General features: G+C 43.4%; 1 protein-coding gene across 3 annotated transcripts in view; it reads right to left on the bottom strand.

Moving 5' to 3' along the window:
• Positions 1-1,546: 1,546 nt before the first annotated feature.
• Positions 1,547-15,033, bottom strand: part of crema (cAMP responsive element modulator a) — a 31,151-nt gene continuing 17,664 nt past the window's right edge. For 2 of the 3 annotated variants that reach the window (XM_056293732.1, XM_056293731.1), the window contains 2 exons: positions 5,248-5,407; positions 1,547-4,060 (listed from right to left, as the gene is read on the bottom strand). In XM_056293732.1, the coding sequence (XP_056149707.1) occupies positions 3,916-4,060; positions 5,248-5,407 (305 nt within the window). In that variant the 3' untranslated portion in view covers positions 1,547-3,915. Of the gene's footprint in view, positions 4,061-5,247; positions 5,411-15,033 lie in introns of all 3 variants that reach the window. The other variant, XM_056293730.1, reaches the window with a different exon arrangement.

Here is a 15,033-nt window from a genome sequence, read left to right on the forward strand (position 1 = left end):
TCAACCTGGGCAGGGTTGAGTGTAGATTTTTTTTGAGCAGCAGGGTGACCAGAACTTGCTTAAATGCAGTGAGGAACACACCTGTTGTAAGTGAGGAGTTGATGATAGGTGTGACTGTGGGAGAAATGGTCTGTAGAAGGTTGGATGGTATCGGGTCCAGTGGACAGGTAGTGGGGTTGAGAGTCCAACAGAAGTTTGGAAACTTCCTCCTTGGTCAGAGGGGGAAATGAGGAGAGTGCGGCCCTGTTAGCTGGCAACTGCAGACTAAGATGGTCAGGCTCAGAGAACTGGTTGCTGATGGCAAAGACCTTATCAGTAAAAATGAGGCAAACATGTCTGCAGTGAGCAGAGTGGTAGGTGAAGGAGGAGTGAGTTAAAAGCAGAGAACATTTTCTCAGTGTCTGTGGCACCACAGATCTTGTTCTGAAAGTAAGTGGTCTTGGCAGTTTTTAAACTGGAGCAGAATGATGCTAGGAGACTGATAGTCACGGGGGTCAGTGGGCTCTCTGGATTTACGCCATTTTTCTCTGCCACTGTGAGTTCTGCCATTTGCTCTCTGATGACTTCAGTGAGCCATGGATGGAGGGGTAAGCAGGTTTGGATATTAGAGGGCAGAAATGGTTAAGAGAGGAGCCTAGTGAGGAACAGAGGGCGTCTGTAGCCTCATTGACAGGGAGTGAGGAGTCATTATAAGGACGCATGGTAGCTAAGACCTCACTGGAAAGTTGAGTTGGTGTGTGGGACCAGATGTTGTCGCGGATGGAGACCAATTGTGGAGGAACATGAGGATGTTCCGGTAAGGCGATCGTGAATTGAATAAAGAAGTGGTCAGACAGATGTAGGGGGTAACAGTCAGATTTGCTGGGGAGCAGTTCCAAGTCAAAATCAGATCAAGAGTATTGCCTGCTTTGTGTGTGGGATGGGTGGAGACAAGTTTAAGGTCAAATGACAACAGAAGTGACAGGAAGTTAGCTGCTTGGGTTTTGTCAGTATGGATATTCATGTTTCTCATGACAATCAGTGGTGTGGTTTCGTGCTTGTTTACATTTGTGCCTGCTTCCCTTTTTCTCTAATTTTTTTTGCCCTTCCTTTACTTTTGACATTTTCTTGTTAATGGCTTTCGTTGGCCATCTCAATGCTGCATGCTGCTTTTGCATTAGTCTAGCATGTAAATGCGCAATTAAATAACTTGGTTGTGATTGGCCAGTGAGTCTAGTCCCGGTACATGCATGCAGCACGCACTCATGTGCACCCCGAATGACAGGCACACACAGCCTGTCGTGGATTTTTTTTTGCCGGTCCACAGGCCCACCAATGCGGTGGCCCACCAGGATTTGTCCCAGTATGCCCAATTGCCAGTAACACCAGTGCTGGTGGACAATAAAGATATATTCTATTTTTCTATTTTCTATTGGGCGAATAACTGATGTAATTAATCTGTTGTGGTATTGAGTGTGGGTAATCACCTACACAGGAGAACTAGCTCAATATTGTACAGTCTTTAACTCGACAAGAGGGGGGGAAAAAGCATCAATTTGAAACACACTCTTTAACACTTGGAAATTTTATTAGATAAACTTTTCTTTTAATATCTTTAATACAAATATGGGACTACAGTGAAATAGAACTACTTAAAATGCCACAAATTAAGTGCAGTGAGATTCATCTCATTTGACATCTTTGAAAACACAGATTTAAAGAGCACTGGGTTGGCCACCGTCCTTAACAGAATGGGACTCCCTGACGGTCATTTGGCCGGTAGGCTACAACATGGCTGCCGTACAATCTTTGATAATATCATTAGCTCGACGATCCAATATGTTAAAAAGGCATTGCTTTTACTTGGATATTTTGGTAGCAACTACGTTCCCCCTTGTGTTTTCTATTTTTATTCAGGTTTATGGCAAACATGAAAAACAATGACAGAAAAGAGATAGAAGTAAAGAAACACAAATCCACAGATGTTGAAAAAATATCTAACCCCTAGACAAAAAAAAAAGAAGGGAGATCATAGTGAAATGACAAGTATGAATGTAAATAATATTGGGGGGGGGAGTATGACAAACATCCCGCCATTCTGAATGTCATGGTCAAGAAACTGAACAATTGTGTCCATGACAATGTTATCGACAATTTGTGGCAGCCATCTTGAGTGTACTACAGGCAATGGCCATGGAACACCAAGGAGCGTCCTCTCTATCGTGTGCCTTTGTGGGTCTGACTATATTTTAAGGAACAGATGTGTCAACTATGTAAACAGATCCAACAAAACAAAAGCGGGCAAGTTGCAAAAATCACCAGAAACGTAGCAGAAAAACACATGAAGCAGCATTATTATGAAAATAACATATATGTATTTACATTATAAAATTATTGGCATCACCCTTTAAACAGAGCATTTTTAATCTAACCATTAAAATCAGAAAATGAGGAGTTTCTTTCCAAAACGAGACAACGGGCATTTGATGTTGATGTTGCTTTACTTTTTAATGTTAAAGTAATGTTGAGTCAATTTCTTTCTTTTTTCTTCCTCTCAAAATTGTTTTCGAGTACTGATTCATCAGTGTTTATAAAATATAGACTGAATAATTACTCAGTATTTGAGTAGTATTTTCATTTTCCGATAATATTTTGGAATGAAAACCCTAAAATACAATCGCACAAAAGAATACAAAGTCCAAAAATACCCACACTGATCTACCATTTACTTTCCGTCCTTTGACTGGAGAGTTTACAGTGCCCTGCCATTGCAAATACAGTACAACAATCAGCTCAGTGCAGTAAGGGAAAAAATAAAGCCTGTTTTGGAAATTCAACAAGATCAGTTGGCTTAGACTGTTTTGTGATTTGGACAACTTCAGTCGAAAGCAGTGAGAAATATAAAGGGTTCACATGGTATGCGGCTGCGCTGACTGTGTAACATATGACCTTACAGCCAAAGCTAAGAGAATTTTAACTTAAATTATTCTTGCGGGTTTCTTAAACATCATTTGAATGAACCAAAAAAGCTGAACTGACCCGAGGAACCACTTTTTTTTGGGGGGGGGGGCATTTTCTGCCTTTTATTGGATCGTGATAGTAGAGAGACAGGAAAGGCAGGGGAGAGAGGGGGGATGACATGCAGCAAAGGGCCTGGGCCGGATTCGAACCCAGGCCGCTGCGGTAAGGACTCAGCCTTGTGCGGTACACGCTCTACCAGGTGAGCCACCGGACTGCCCCCGAGGAACCACTTTGACTACAATATAAAATTAAAACATCGAGTTTGGAAATCACAATATCCAACAAAATGCATCTCTCAAAAATGATAATTTTTTGCATGAAGGAATGCATTTAAACAGCCAGCAATAAAAACATAAATAACACATATGACAAAAAAAAAAAAGACTGCGGAAAATGTGGCTGGCTTTGCTAGTTGCTGGTGGTGGTGGGTCTACACAACTTTCATGCACCGCCTTTAAGCCATATCTAAGAGGAACTTTCTGGTTGTGAGGCCCCGGGTGCCCCGCGAGGCATCCCGAATCTCCCAAAATTGAGCAGTACATTTTTCAGGAAGCCGTCTTTAATGCCATTTCCTTTTCCCCCCTTCTGTTCCACTGACTCTTGTGTGCTGGCCTCCCCTGTGTGCACGGCAGCAACAAAAAGCGCAAAGCGGTGACGCCACTTGTGTGAACGCATGCAGAACAGCAAATAAGGGACAAAAGCCAAAATGCCAAGCTTCCAATACGACACCTGGGAAGCTTCCAGAGTTCAGCTGTGACCAGGCCCGAGCGGGAGAAGAAACAAAGACGGTGAAAGTAGTTTTTGTTCCAGAGTTAATTCCTTTCTTTTTCTTTCTTTTTTCTCATAGCTGTCTGTAAACGTGTCTGTGTGTGCTTGTCTTCAGTAGGAGTGCCCCTGACCATGAAACGGTCGCTGCTACTCTGCTTTGTGACAGTAAATGTCCTTGAGCGCCTTCAGCTCTTCGATCAGGGTCTTGTTTTGGTTTTCCAACACGGCCACGCGGTTTTCCAGACACTTGACGTACTCCTTCTTTTTCCTGCGGCACTCCCGCGCCGCCTCCCTGCAGGAAACAAGGGGAGAAAACGTTGAGCCTCTCAGACAAGGGTCCAAAGCTAAATCCTCAGGCGTGACACGAGTCACACATCTTCCAGAGGGCTGATTCTGTTTGAGCTTGTCCCCCTGGTTCTTTTGTTACATACACGGAACTTTTAGGGACACAATAATATTTTACAAATATTATCATTATTATACAAAGTATTAATATTTGTAAAATATGAAGAACAAATATCACCATGGAATATCTTTAAGGTCAGTAGCTATCTTAAGACTCTTCTTTTTTTTCTGATCCCCCCTTCTCCCCAATTGTACTTGGCCCCTATTTTCCGAGCCGTCCCGGTCGCTGCTCCCCCTCCTCTGCTGATCCGGAGAGGGCTGCAGACTACCACATGCCTCCTCCGATACATGTGGGGTTGCCAGCCGCTTCTTTTCACCAGACAGTGAGGAGTTTCACCAGGGGGATGTAGCGCATGGCAGGATCACGCTATTCCCCCCAGTTCCCCCTCCCTCCTGAACAGGAGCCCCGACCAATCAGAAGAGGCGCTAGTGCAGCGACCAGGACACATACCCACATCCGGCTTTCCAGCCGCAGACACGGCCGATTGTGTCTGTAGAGACGCCCAACCAAGCCAGAGGTAACACGGGGATTCAAACCAGCGATCCCCATGTTGGTAGGCAACGGAATAGACCACTACGCTACCCGGATGCCCCCTATCTTAAGACTCTTCCCGGTATTTTCTACATTTGAGGAAGTATAAATCCTTTTCCATTCTTCACACTCTATCTCTCTTTCAACACACACACACACACACACACACACACACACACACACACACACACACACACACACACACACACACACACACACACACACACACACACACACACACACACACACACACACACACACACACACACACTTTCACTTCCCCTGTGTTTCTTTTCAGCCTCAGTCGTCTCTAAATCCTCTGATTGACTTCCTTTACTTTCTAGACTTACTTTTTAACCTTTTGTGCCATTTTCCTGCCTGGCGATGAGATTCATGTCTCATTCTTCACCCCTGCTGTTCATCTGGATCCTTCCATCTCTATTTCTATCTCTGGGGGGTGAGGTGTTCGTCGGGTTTACTCAATTGAACAACTCTCCTGGGTCCCTATGTGGCCTCTCTTCCTACCGGTACCGCCGTCTCACCTGTTCTTCATCAGCCGGACCTCTCTCTTGCGGGTGACTTCCTCGGCGTGCTGGATGGCGGGGCTGTGCATGGAGCCAGGGGACGCCGCCATCACAATGTTCTGCGTGAGGCCCGAGTTGGGAGACCGCAGCTGGTAGGCTGGTATGTCTCCAGTGGCGGCTGCTGGGGGAACCAAAAAGAGAAGAAAAATAAATCAAACATTGAGTTTCAGCTCAAGTTTACTGAGTGCCAAGTGAGTTTATACAGTACATACAAGCCTTTGTCTTAGTGGGATGCTTAACATAAAGACAGAAATACATAACACAACTTTTTCTAATGTAGAAAAACTATCGTTAACTAATTAATGAACAACAGTAACATAAAACACAAATGGATATGGAGAAATAAAGGTCGATGTGATGGAGGGCACATTCTGAGCATCATGTAAAATAGAAAAGTTATATACGTATAATTTCTGTTCGTAGTGATAGTCAGATACACAATACTCATGTTCAGATAACACAGACAAATTATTAGTGAGTTTCCTTCCTTGTCAAGAATGATTTTTTCCAGTTACAATATTAAAGTGGTACTTTATTATTCCATACAGGGAAATCCTCATTTTGTTTTTCTCTTTTATTCATTAATTCCTTCGTTATCTCATTCTCAATACCCGTTTGATAAGTGTGTGATACTGACAGGCGTCATTATCTACCTCATTTGAATCTGTCTCGATGACCTCATGTGCACTTACACTAAATGCACTTGATCTTACATGCACTCTTGCTGTCATATGGTTACTGTGTATTGCTCGATGATACCAGCTGGAGACGCACAATTTTACCTGCTAAATACCAACCGCTTTGAAAGTCGCTTTGGTTTAACGCGTCTGTTCACATAGACTACTGAGAAACATGTTTTTTTAAAAATGTGCTTTATGTGTGGACACAGCCAACACCAAGACATCTTCTCCTGGATTGCAACCTTGCTGTGGTGGAGAAGCTCACGTGTACCAATGATCTGAAGAGATATATGCCATCTGGAGCTTGGCTCCTGGTACGGTCACCCAAGGCGGACAGGTCAAGGGGGAGGTTCCAGACGAAGTGCGATCCAACAAAGAACTCAACGGTGGAACTGACGGAAGACAAAACCAGTGAAGGTGGATGAAGGTGGATGAAGGCTGCACCAGAGGGTGGTCCCCAATCATCTTGGTTCTCCATGCCATTGGACTCTGGCAACCGCCTGCCAAGGACCATGTGGTGGCTGCAGGCGCATCAGCCCTTCCATGTAAAAAGCTTTCACGCGCAGGCGTCCTCCCGCAAGGATACCCACAAGGACCTAGGAGGACAGTCATACTCAACCCCTAGTGACCGCTGATGATGACGATGGACACAGCCAAGAACAGAAATCGTAGGGCAGATGGGAGGTTCAGTCTGGCTTGAGGACATTTTATCTTATCAGAGACAGACGAAATGGGATTCAAACCAGACACCCTTTGGTTCTGGAAGAGTCTCGTGCCCCCCCCCCCTTCCACCCTACTGGTCTGAATGTAGATTTTCTGTCTCAACTTTTATAAGAGGTACATTTCTTCTTCTTTTTTTTTTTTCATTTATTTCTGATTTTTCCCTTTTTTCTCCCAATTTAGTGGCCAATTGATCCCTATTTTAATTCAAACACCCACCCTCGTATTGCATGCGTTCGCCAACTGCATCTCTCCGGCCGGCAGTCTCGAAGGAAAGCGCCTCCCCACTTTCGTGACAAGGCGAATCCAAGCCGAACCACTGTTTTTCCGACACACACAGAGACGCATTCACATGACGAACACAAGCCGACTCCGCCCCCCTCCCGAAGACAGCGTTGCCAATGATTGCTGCTTCACCGAGTCCGGCCATAGTCGGATCTGACGAGACCGGGGCGCGAACCCCAGTCCCCAGTGGGCAACTGCATCGACACCAAGCCGATGCTTAGACCGCTACGCCACCGCGGACGTACATTTCTTCTTACAGAGCAGTCAGCATCGACTAGCTTTTATTCGTAAATCACGTGCTTGGTTGGGAAAGGAGTGTTTACCGTTGGTGTCCATTTAAATAGGTACTGTTCAGACAACATCGCACTGAATAAGCTGTCAAAATGCTGGATGTTTCTACCATCACACTGCTCATTGTGAGACAGTATGTAAATCAAAAGTAAATTATGCTAATTTTATTGAAGTCCAACATCTTTTTTCTTCAGTTTGACAGCTGTGGGAACAGAGAAGCTGAATGAGGAATCAGGAAGTGTGAGGGCAGATGTACTGATCAGGTAGCTGCCATGAGCCCAGAACTTATAAGAAACGCCGTTGAAAGTGCCTATGGAAGAAATCTGACAAGAACTTAAGAGACTTGGGTGATTTGTAGTTTGAGATGTAACCTCATATTTCAGGGTACATTATATGCAAGGCTCAGCGTTTTCAGTTTTTTTTTTATAGACACATTTTATTGGCTTTTCTATTTTTTTAAGGAGTCATTACAACCCCACCCCCCACACCCAGCTCCTAGTAATGTTTACAATAATAACAGTGATACTCAAACATATCCTAGATAACAACAAACAAATACAGAAAATAGTGAATAGTAGATTTTAGAAAAGAGTATTAAAGATGATTAAATAAATGAAAATGACAATAATAATAATTATAATGACAAAAAAATTAAGAAAACAAAATGAAAAAAAGTAAAAATAGAGAAAAGAAAAAATTGCATATGTGTATGGGTCCTTGCATGGCATATCTATCTATTTCAAAATTTTTAATGTATTGCCAATACTTCAGCTGCTATACTATTTTCAACTGCTTGTAGAAGCAGTCATTCTGGGGAAAGGGAGGCCAGGCTCTTAACATAAGCAATCAAGGTTCTGCCAATGACTGTAAAATTTGTTTGTTGAGCCCTGTAAGGAGAATTCGATCTTTTCCAACTCTAAAAATGACATTGTATCAGACAACCATGAAGTGGGTGAAGTATGCAATGATTTCTTCCACATTAAAAGTATTCTCCGGCAGGCTAGTAGAGAAGTGAACGAGATCGCTGACATAGTCTTGCCTGCCTCAGGTACACCAAATATAGCAATCTGGGGGGATGGTTCTATCACTTGTCCTAATATCACCGAGATGACTTTTAAGTAAGACTTCCAGTACTCCTTTAGTCTCAGGCATGACCAGAACATATGAGTGTGATTGCAGGGATGCTGGAAACATCTGTCACAGGTGTCAGTCACATCTGGGTATATTCTAGCAAGTTTAGATTTACTATAATGTGCCCTATGAACTATTTTGAATTGAATCAATGAAATCGCGCACAAGTTGAACAGGATTTCATGTCCTTCGGTGCCTCATTCCACCAATCATCCTGTATAGTAACGCCAAGTTCTGCCTCCCACTCCGTCTTAATCCTCTGTAAAGCCGGAGGTGCATCTAGGGCTAGGAGGTCATATAGAAACGAAATATGCCCCCTCGTCATTTTTTTGCCGGTAAGAGGTTATCAATCCCAGAGGGCGGTGGAACATCTGGAAAAGAAGGTATATTCGATTTTAGAAAATGCCAAATTTAGAAATACCTGAAGCGATCAGTTTGCTGTAGATTAAAGGAGCTACACAACTGAGCAAAGCTGGAAGTTGTACCCCCACTGTATAGATCTCCCATTGTGCTAAGACCTTGTTTTTCCCAACAAGAGAATCTGGCATCAAGCTTTGCAGGTTTGAAAAGTTCATTATTACATATTGGGGTGTTGAGGGGAAGCATGTCCCAGCCAGAGTGTTCCTTTATTTGCTGCCAGATTTTCAATGTGGATATGACTATTGGATTATCTGTGTATTGTTTGGGTTTCAGTCTGTTGACATGGCATACCAAGGCTTTTAAGGAAGAGGAGTGACATGAGTATGATTCCAGCTGGCACCATTGAGTTTCGGGACAAAAAGCCCAGTACACAATTTTCTGCAAATTGGCTGCCCAATAGTAGTGCTGTAAATTTGGGAGCCTCAAGTCACCCACTGATCTACTCCTCTGTAGTAGGGATTTTTGAAGCCTTGGAGATTTATTGCTCCATATAAAGGAGGAGAATACACTGTCAGTGTTGCAATAGAAGGACCTGGGTAGGAAGAGAGGTAAACATTGAAAAAGATACAGATATCATGGGACAATATTCATTTTAATACTTTGTATTCTCCCTGCCAATGTGATCTGGAGGCTGTTCCACTTTTGAAGATCTTCCCTAACTTTTGAGTTGAGTGCAGCAAAATTATCGTCAAATGGGGAGAGATTGAATGGCACGTCAGACTGTGTAATGTCTCCTGCCATATAATTAATAGGAAAAAAGTCACCCTTTCCTATGTTGAGCTTATATCCAGAGAACATGCCAAAGGTCCTGAGTGTCCCTAAAATGTGAGGAATGGCTGTTTTGGGGTCCGACACATAAATTAGCAGGTCATCTGCATACAGTGACACTTTATGCTCCACGCCCGCTCTCATAACACCTAGAATGAGTCTGTTGGTTTTAAGAGCAATAGACAACGGCTCAATAGCTACAGCAAAGAGGAGGGGGGACAACGGACAGCCTTGGTGTGTTCCCCGCATTAAAGGGAAAAATGTGGACCTGATATTATTTGTACATACACATGCTTGGGGGGGACACATACAGCAAATGCACCCAAGCTATAAAGTGCTCTCCCAAACCAAACTGGCAGAGGGAAAAAAATAAGTAGTTCAATTCCACCCGGTCGAAGGCCTTTTCGGTGTCCAGAGAGATGACCCCCTCTGGAACAGGTGTAGGGGATGGAGAGAAAATTATATCCAGGAGACGTCGCACATTTGTGAATGAGGGACGGTTCTTGATAAACCTGGTTTGGTCTTCTGATATGACAGTGGGTAGAACAGTTTCTAGTCTGCGTGCCAAAACTTTTGCCAGTATTTTAACATCCACATTGAGGAGTGAGACAGGACGGTATGACGAACACTTATCTGGATCCTTTCCTTTTTTATGTATCAGAGATATGGTAGCTTGTCTAAGAGTGGGTGGTAATGTGCCTTGCTGCAGAGAGTCATTAAACAGCTCCAACAAGAGGGGGGCAAGCTGTTTAGAAAACGTTTTAAAAAATTCTACACAGAAGCCGTCAAGCCCTGGAGATTTCCCCCTAGGCATCAGTGCAATGGCTTTGGTTATCGCAGCTACATTTATGGGGGTTTCTAGGATGTCTTTATCTTCTGTTGATAGGTTTGGCATGCTGTGTTTTGAAAAAATTTCAGAATTGTCTCTTGGTGACTTTGATTCATAGAGTTGGGAGTAGAAAGACCTGAAAGTGTCATTGATCCCAGATGGGTCAGTTATTATCTGACCTGAAATGTTTTCTATTTGAGTAATCGATTGCAAGGCCAACCTACCCCTTAATTGCTGTGCAAGAAGATGCCCTGCTTTTCGCCCGTGCTCATATAAGGTGCCCCGTGTTTTGAACAAAAGTCTCTCTGTCTCCTTTGTTGATAGAAGATTGAATTCTGTCTGCTTTTCCACTTTTTCTTTGTACAGTTCTGCTGTTGGAGCCAATGCATAATGGCGATCTAGATCAGCTATCGATTTTAATAGTTCTTCCTTTTGTTTCTTTATTGTCCTGTTAATATGTGCAGAATATGAAATTATTTTGCCTCTAAGGACCGCTTTCAGAGTCTCCCAAAGTAAACTGGGGCTAACATCATCGGTTTGGTTGGTTTCTAGAAACAAAATTATCGTCTGTGAAATAGAGGTACAAAAGTTAGAGACTGAGAGAAGTGGGGGGTCAAATTTCCAGGGACGGAATTCTTTGGGTTGGGACTTAAATTCAAGTCTAGAGCTAGAGGAGCATGATCTGAGTTTACCCTTGCCACGTATTCAGCAGAAACTACTAGGGGATGAAGCGTTTTATCTATGACAAAATAGTCATGCGAGAGTGAAACTTATGAACGTGTGAAAAAAAGGAGAACTACTTGTCTGTTGGGTGTAGAGCTCGCCAGGGGTCGACACAGCCACATTGGTTCATGAATTGTGATAAGGTCTGTGCCATTTTAGAAGGGGTTGTGGTTTTGGTATAAGCTGTACAATGCAATGAGGATTGCACTGACTTATACATAGGAGAAACCAAACAACCACTACACAAACAGATGGTCCAACACAGAAGGCCAAACTTGTCAGGACAAGACTCAGCAGTTTATCTACACCTAAAGGAGAAGACACACTCCTTCGAGGACAGCAACGTACACATTTTGGACAGGGAAGATAGATGGTTTGAAAGAGAGGTGAAGGAAGCCATCTATGTGAAACTGGAAAAACCATCCCTCAACAGAGGAGGAGGTCTGCGACACCACCTATCTCCCACTTACAATGCCGTCCTCTCATCTCTACCCAGGAGACTCAAAAGCTTAGCCTCCAAGAACAACAGTCGGTCACTAACGGCTCCAACGTCTCATGACCACTGAATGGAGCACTAACGAAGTCGAAACTAACACCCCCAACGACCATCGCTGCTTAACATCAGATCACAAAGAGCCACGCATATCAATACCTCTGATAACAACGGGCGTTGCTAAACATCGCAACACAAAGAGCCATGGGCATCAATAGCTCTGATAATGACTCCAAAGAGGATAAATATCTGAGTTTCATCACCAGCCAGTCAGACTAGTTTGGTCTAGTCAGAAAGGCATGAACTGATGACGCCTCTTGGATGAGAGGCGAAACGTCTTCACGGATATATACCAAGTCCAGTTGCACTCGATTCAATTCCTTTGGATAACCATGACCTGGATGAATGAGAACACTCACAGACATAGGCTTCAAGCTTCTTACATACCGCATCCAGTGACAAGTTAATGGGTGAGAGTGAGGCTTGAATCTCAGACATGACAACCGTCCGATTTTTCTCCAGTTTAGATTTCAGCACGGAGGTAGAAAGCATCATGACCTCTTCTGAGTCCCTGACCACTGCTGTTTCAACTTTAGCTAGCTTCGCTAGCTTGGTAGACTCGGGGACGGTTTTCACTTTTGACTTTTGACGTCACTTTTTGCTTGCCCGACATTAGTGAATTGGCTTCTTATCTCAAATTAACTCACCGCAGCTGAACGGGGTCAAAATTTTGTTACTCGTAGCGTTTTGTGTGGGGAGTATATGAAATCGTTCTCGGAGCCTCTCTCCATGCGTCTGCTCTAGTCTGTAGCCATACTGGAGGTTCGTGTTTATAGTTTTTACAGATGTTCACTGAAAAATACCCAGATTTTTAAACTGATTTTCACCCGGATTTTATGCTTCCATGGATCCAAAAGTTGTTCCTGTTCATGTGAGGTTATGTAACAGTGCCCTCTTGTGGCGAAATTCGGCGTGCTGGATGGCTTTGAAGAATAAAAACCGAAAACACTGAGCCTTGATTATATGCAACTCTGCACAGCTTTAAGCTAAAGTCTAGAAGACTCGCATGCAAACCCTACTGTGTCTTTTTTATACTTTCTACCAATGGTATATTTAGGCAACAGCTGATCCACGAATATCCACAATATTAGCACTTATGTATGTTTGCTTATTATTGTGTTTCTATCTCTTGTAACTCTGTAATGGCATGCTAACTTGACCAGGTCTCCCTTGCAAAAGAGAACTGTCATCTCAGCTTCCTGGTTAAATAAAGGTTAAATAGAAAATAAATAAATAAAAAGTCACTTATTTGAATGATTTCTGTCAGGAAGGGCTTTCCCAGAAAAAATTGTGCGGTGCAACACATTTCATGTCTTCATCAGAGCAGCCAGAATTTGGAAGAATGAGGCAGACTGTGGCGAGCTTGAAGAAGAATCCAAGTTGTGGTGGATAACAAGCTGATAATGGCAGAACAGATTTAGAGAAGATCTTTACCAACAGTTATGACAACATCAGTCAATAAAACTCAGGTTCAACCATGTTTTTATGTTCGACCGTGGGGAAGGTGCTGACACGGCAGCACTGGTGACTGGGAATACATCATTGGGATGCTACCATAAATCATAATAGGTGTCTGTCTAAGACATCAACTTCTTTTAAGGCCGTGACACGTTGGTGAGCGTCTGTGGCCCTTGTTTTTGCAGTGTGTCCCGCACCGTTGGCACTAGTCAGACCCATCAGCAGCTTTTCGGCCGATTCAGCACGTTGAATCGGCGGCGGAACCCGTAGGTGAGAGAGATCACTATGATTGGTTGTTCAGCTTAGCGAATCAGTGCACAAGATGAGAAACAAGTTATGAAAGCAAACAAACAATGAAATCAAGAGGCCACACACAGAAGGCTCTTCTAATTTTTTGTCTTCATCTCACCTGAAAATTTCAGGTTCGGGAACAGGTTTGGGAAAGCCCCTTGAGCCTGTCGTTGTAGTATCCATGATTTCACTCATTTAGTGCGATTTCTCCTTATTTTTTGCCTCCGCCTCTCCCTTTCTTCTTCCACAACCAAAAGACCAAGGGCTGACAATGCCAACACCATTTGCAACCTTCTATCAGACGTATTCTCAATTAGATGTAGCTATATTACGACACCGTCTGTAGTGAGCGAGAGTTGAGTGAAAATGGTAAGCAACCGCTGCTAAGTTTGTATATCCGCAGTCCTGGGTCTTCCGGTTTAAAATTTTTAATGACGAATACAGACTACCGCCACCTGCTGGTATGGAGAGTTATTTCCTCTCATGCAGGCGCAGAACATACATGCTAGTTGGCCATTGGCTGTAGTCTTTGCGGTGTGTTCAAGCACTACTTTTTGGCCCAGACGCAACAGTCGGCCTTCGTCGCCGCTAGTTCTCTTATGTTGATTTGGTGTGTCTGGGTCCTAAGCTTCAAGTCGATTTGTTGGCTTGGTGTGGTCAGGAACACCGGCACACCCAGGAGAATCATTATAACATGGTGCAGACCTAGCTAGAGCACTCACCTAATTTTAAATCATAAATTTTACCCTTCACTGTGTTATTTCTTTGCAAGTGTACCATGTTGTTCTTGTACTGGGTCTACTGTGGGTATGATGGTTTTGATAGTTTCAGGACCCCATGGTTTTCTAGTGGCATACTGAGAAGGGAAGCAATATGCATGACAAGCTAATCATCGGGACAGTAATTTAATGTGGCCCAATATCACATATCTGAAAGCCTTGGTAGCTTACTTTAAATTACACCAAAGGGAAAAGCATACCCCACACAACCAGAAAACTAACCCACAAAGAGAGGGAAACACATTAGAGACCTATGCCTTTGGTGACCTCACCTTTGACCTCTCTGTGACAGCAGCCAATATATTATGGGGTCAACGCTATACCACTCAAAGACAACTGCCTCAGCCAGACAGTAACTGGGTTAAAATCCATAATGCAGCAAAAGAGAACATACAAAGCGATGCGAGTTATATACAGGTAATCAAATCTGACACCACACCTTTATCTGACCACCAGTGGATGTCCATATTAATGTTTAATTGGGCTGGAAGGGAATTCAAAAGAATTTTTCCATTGACACACAACACGTTAGACATGCATCTGGCGTTCTTATACAAAGAAACTTGCAGTAAAGAGAGCTGGCTGGGGTCTTGTGTCTTGCTAAAGAACGTTATTTAAAAACGATAAGAAAAAATGCACACATCAACTGTTGCGTAAATCAAACCTGCTATCGACCCTTTATAGACTCGGGTGTCTGCGCACCTCTCCAACCTGCTGTCAGTCTGATACGAGAGCTAGCCCATCATAAAAGATTATCAACTAACCAAACTTGTCTACGTCAACCTCACAATACGACTGTGCTATCACAGCCAATAA

This window comes from Lampris incognitus, chromosome 14 (genome assembly GCF_029633865.1).
Source record: "Lampris incognitus isolate fLamInc1 chromosome 14, fLamInc1.hap2, whole genome shotgun sequence".
NCBI lineage: Eukaryota > Metazoa > Chordata > Actinopteri > Lampriformes > Lampridae > Lampris > Lampris incognitus.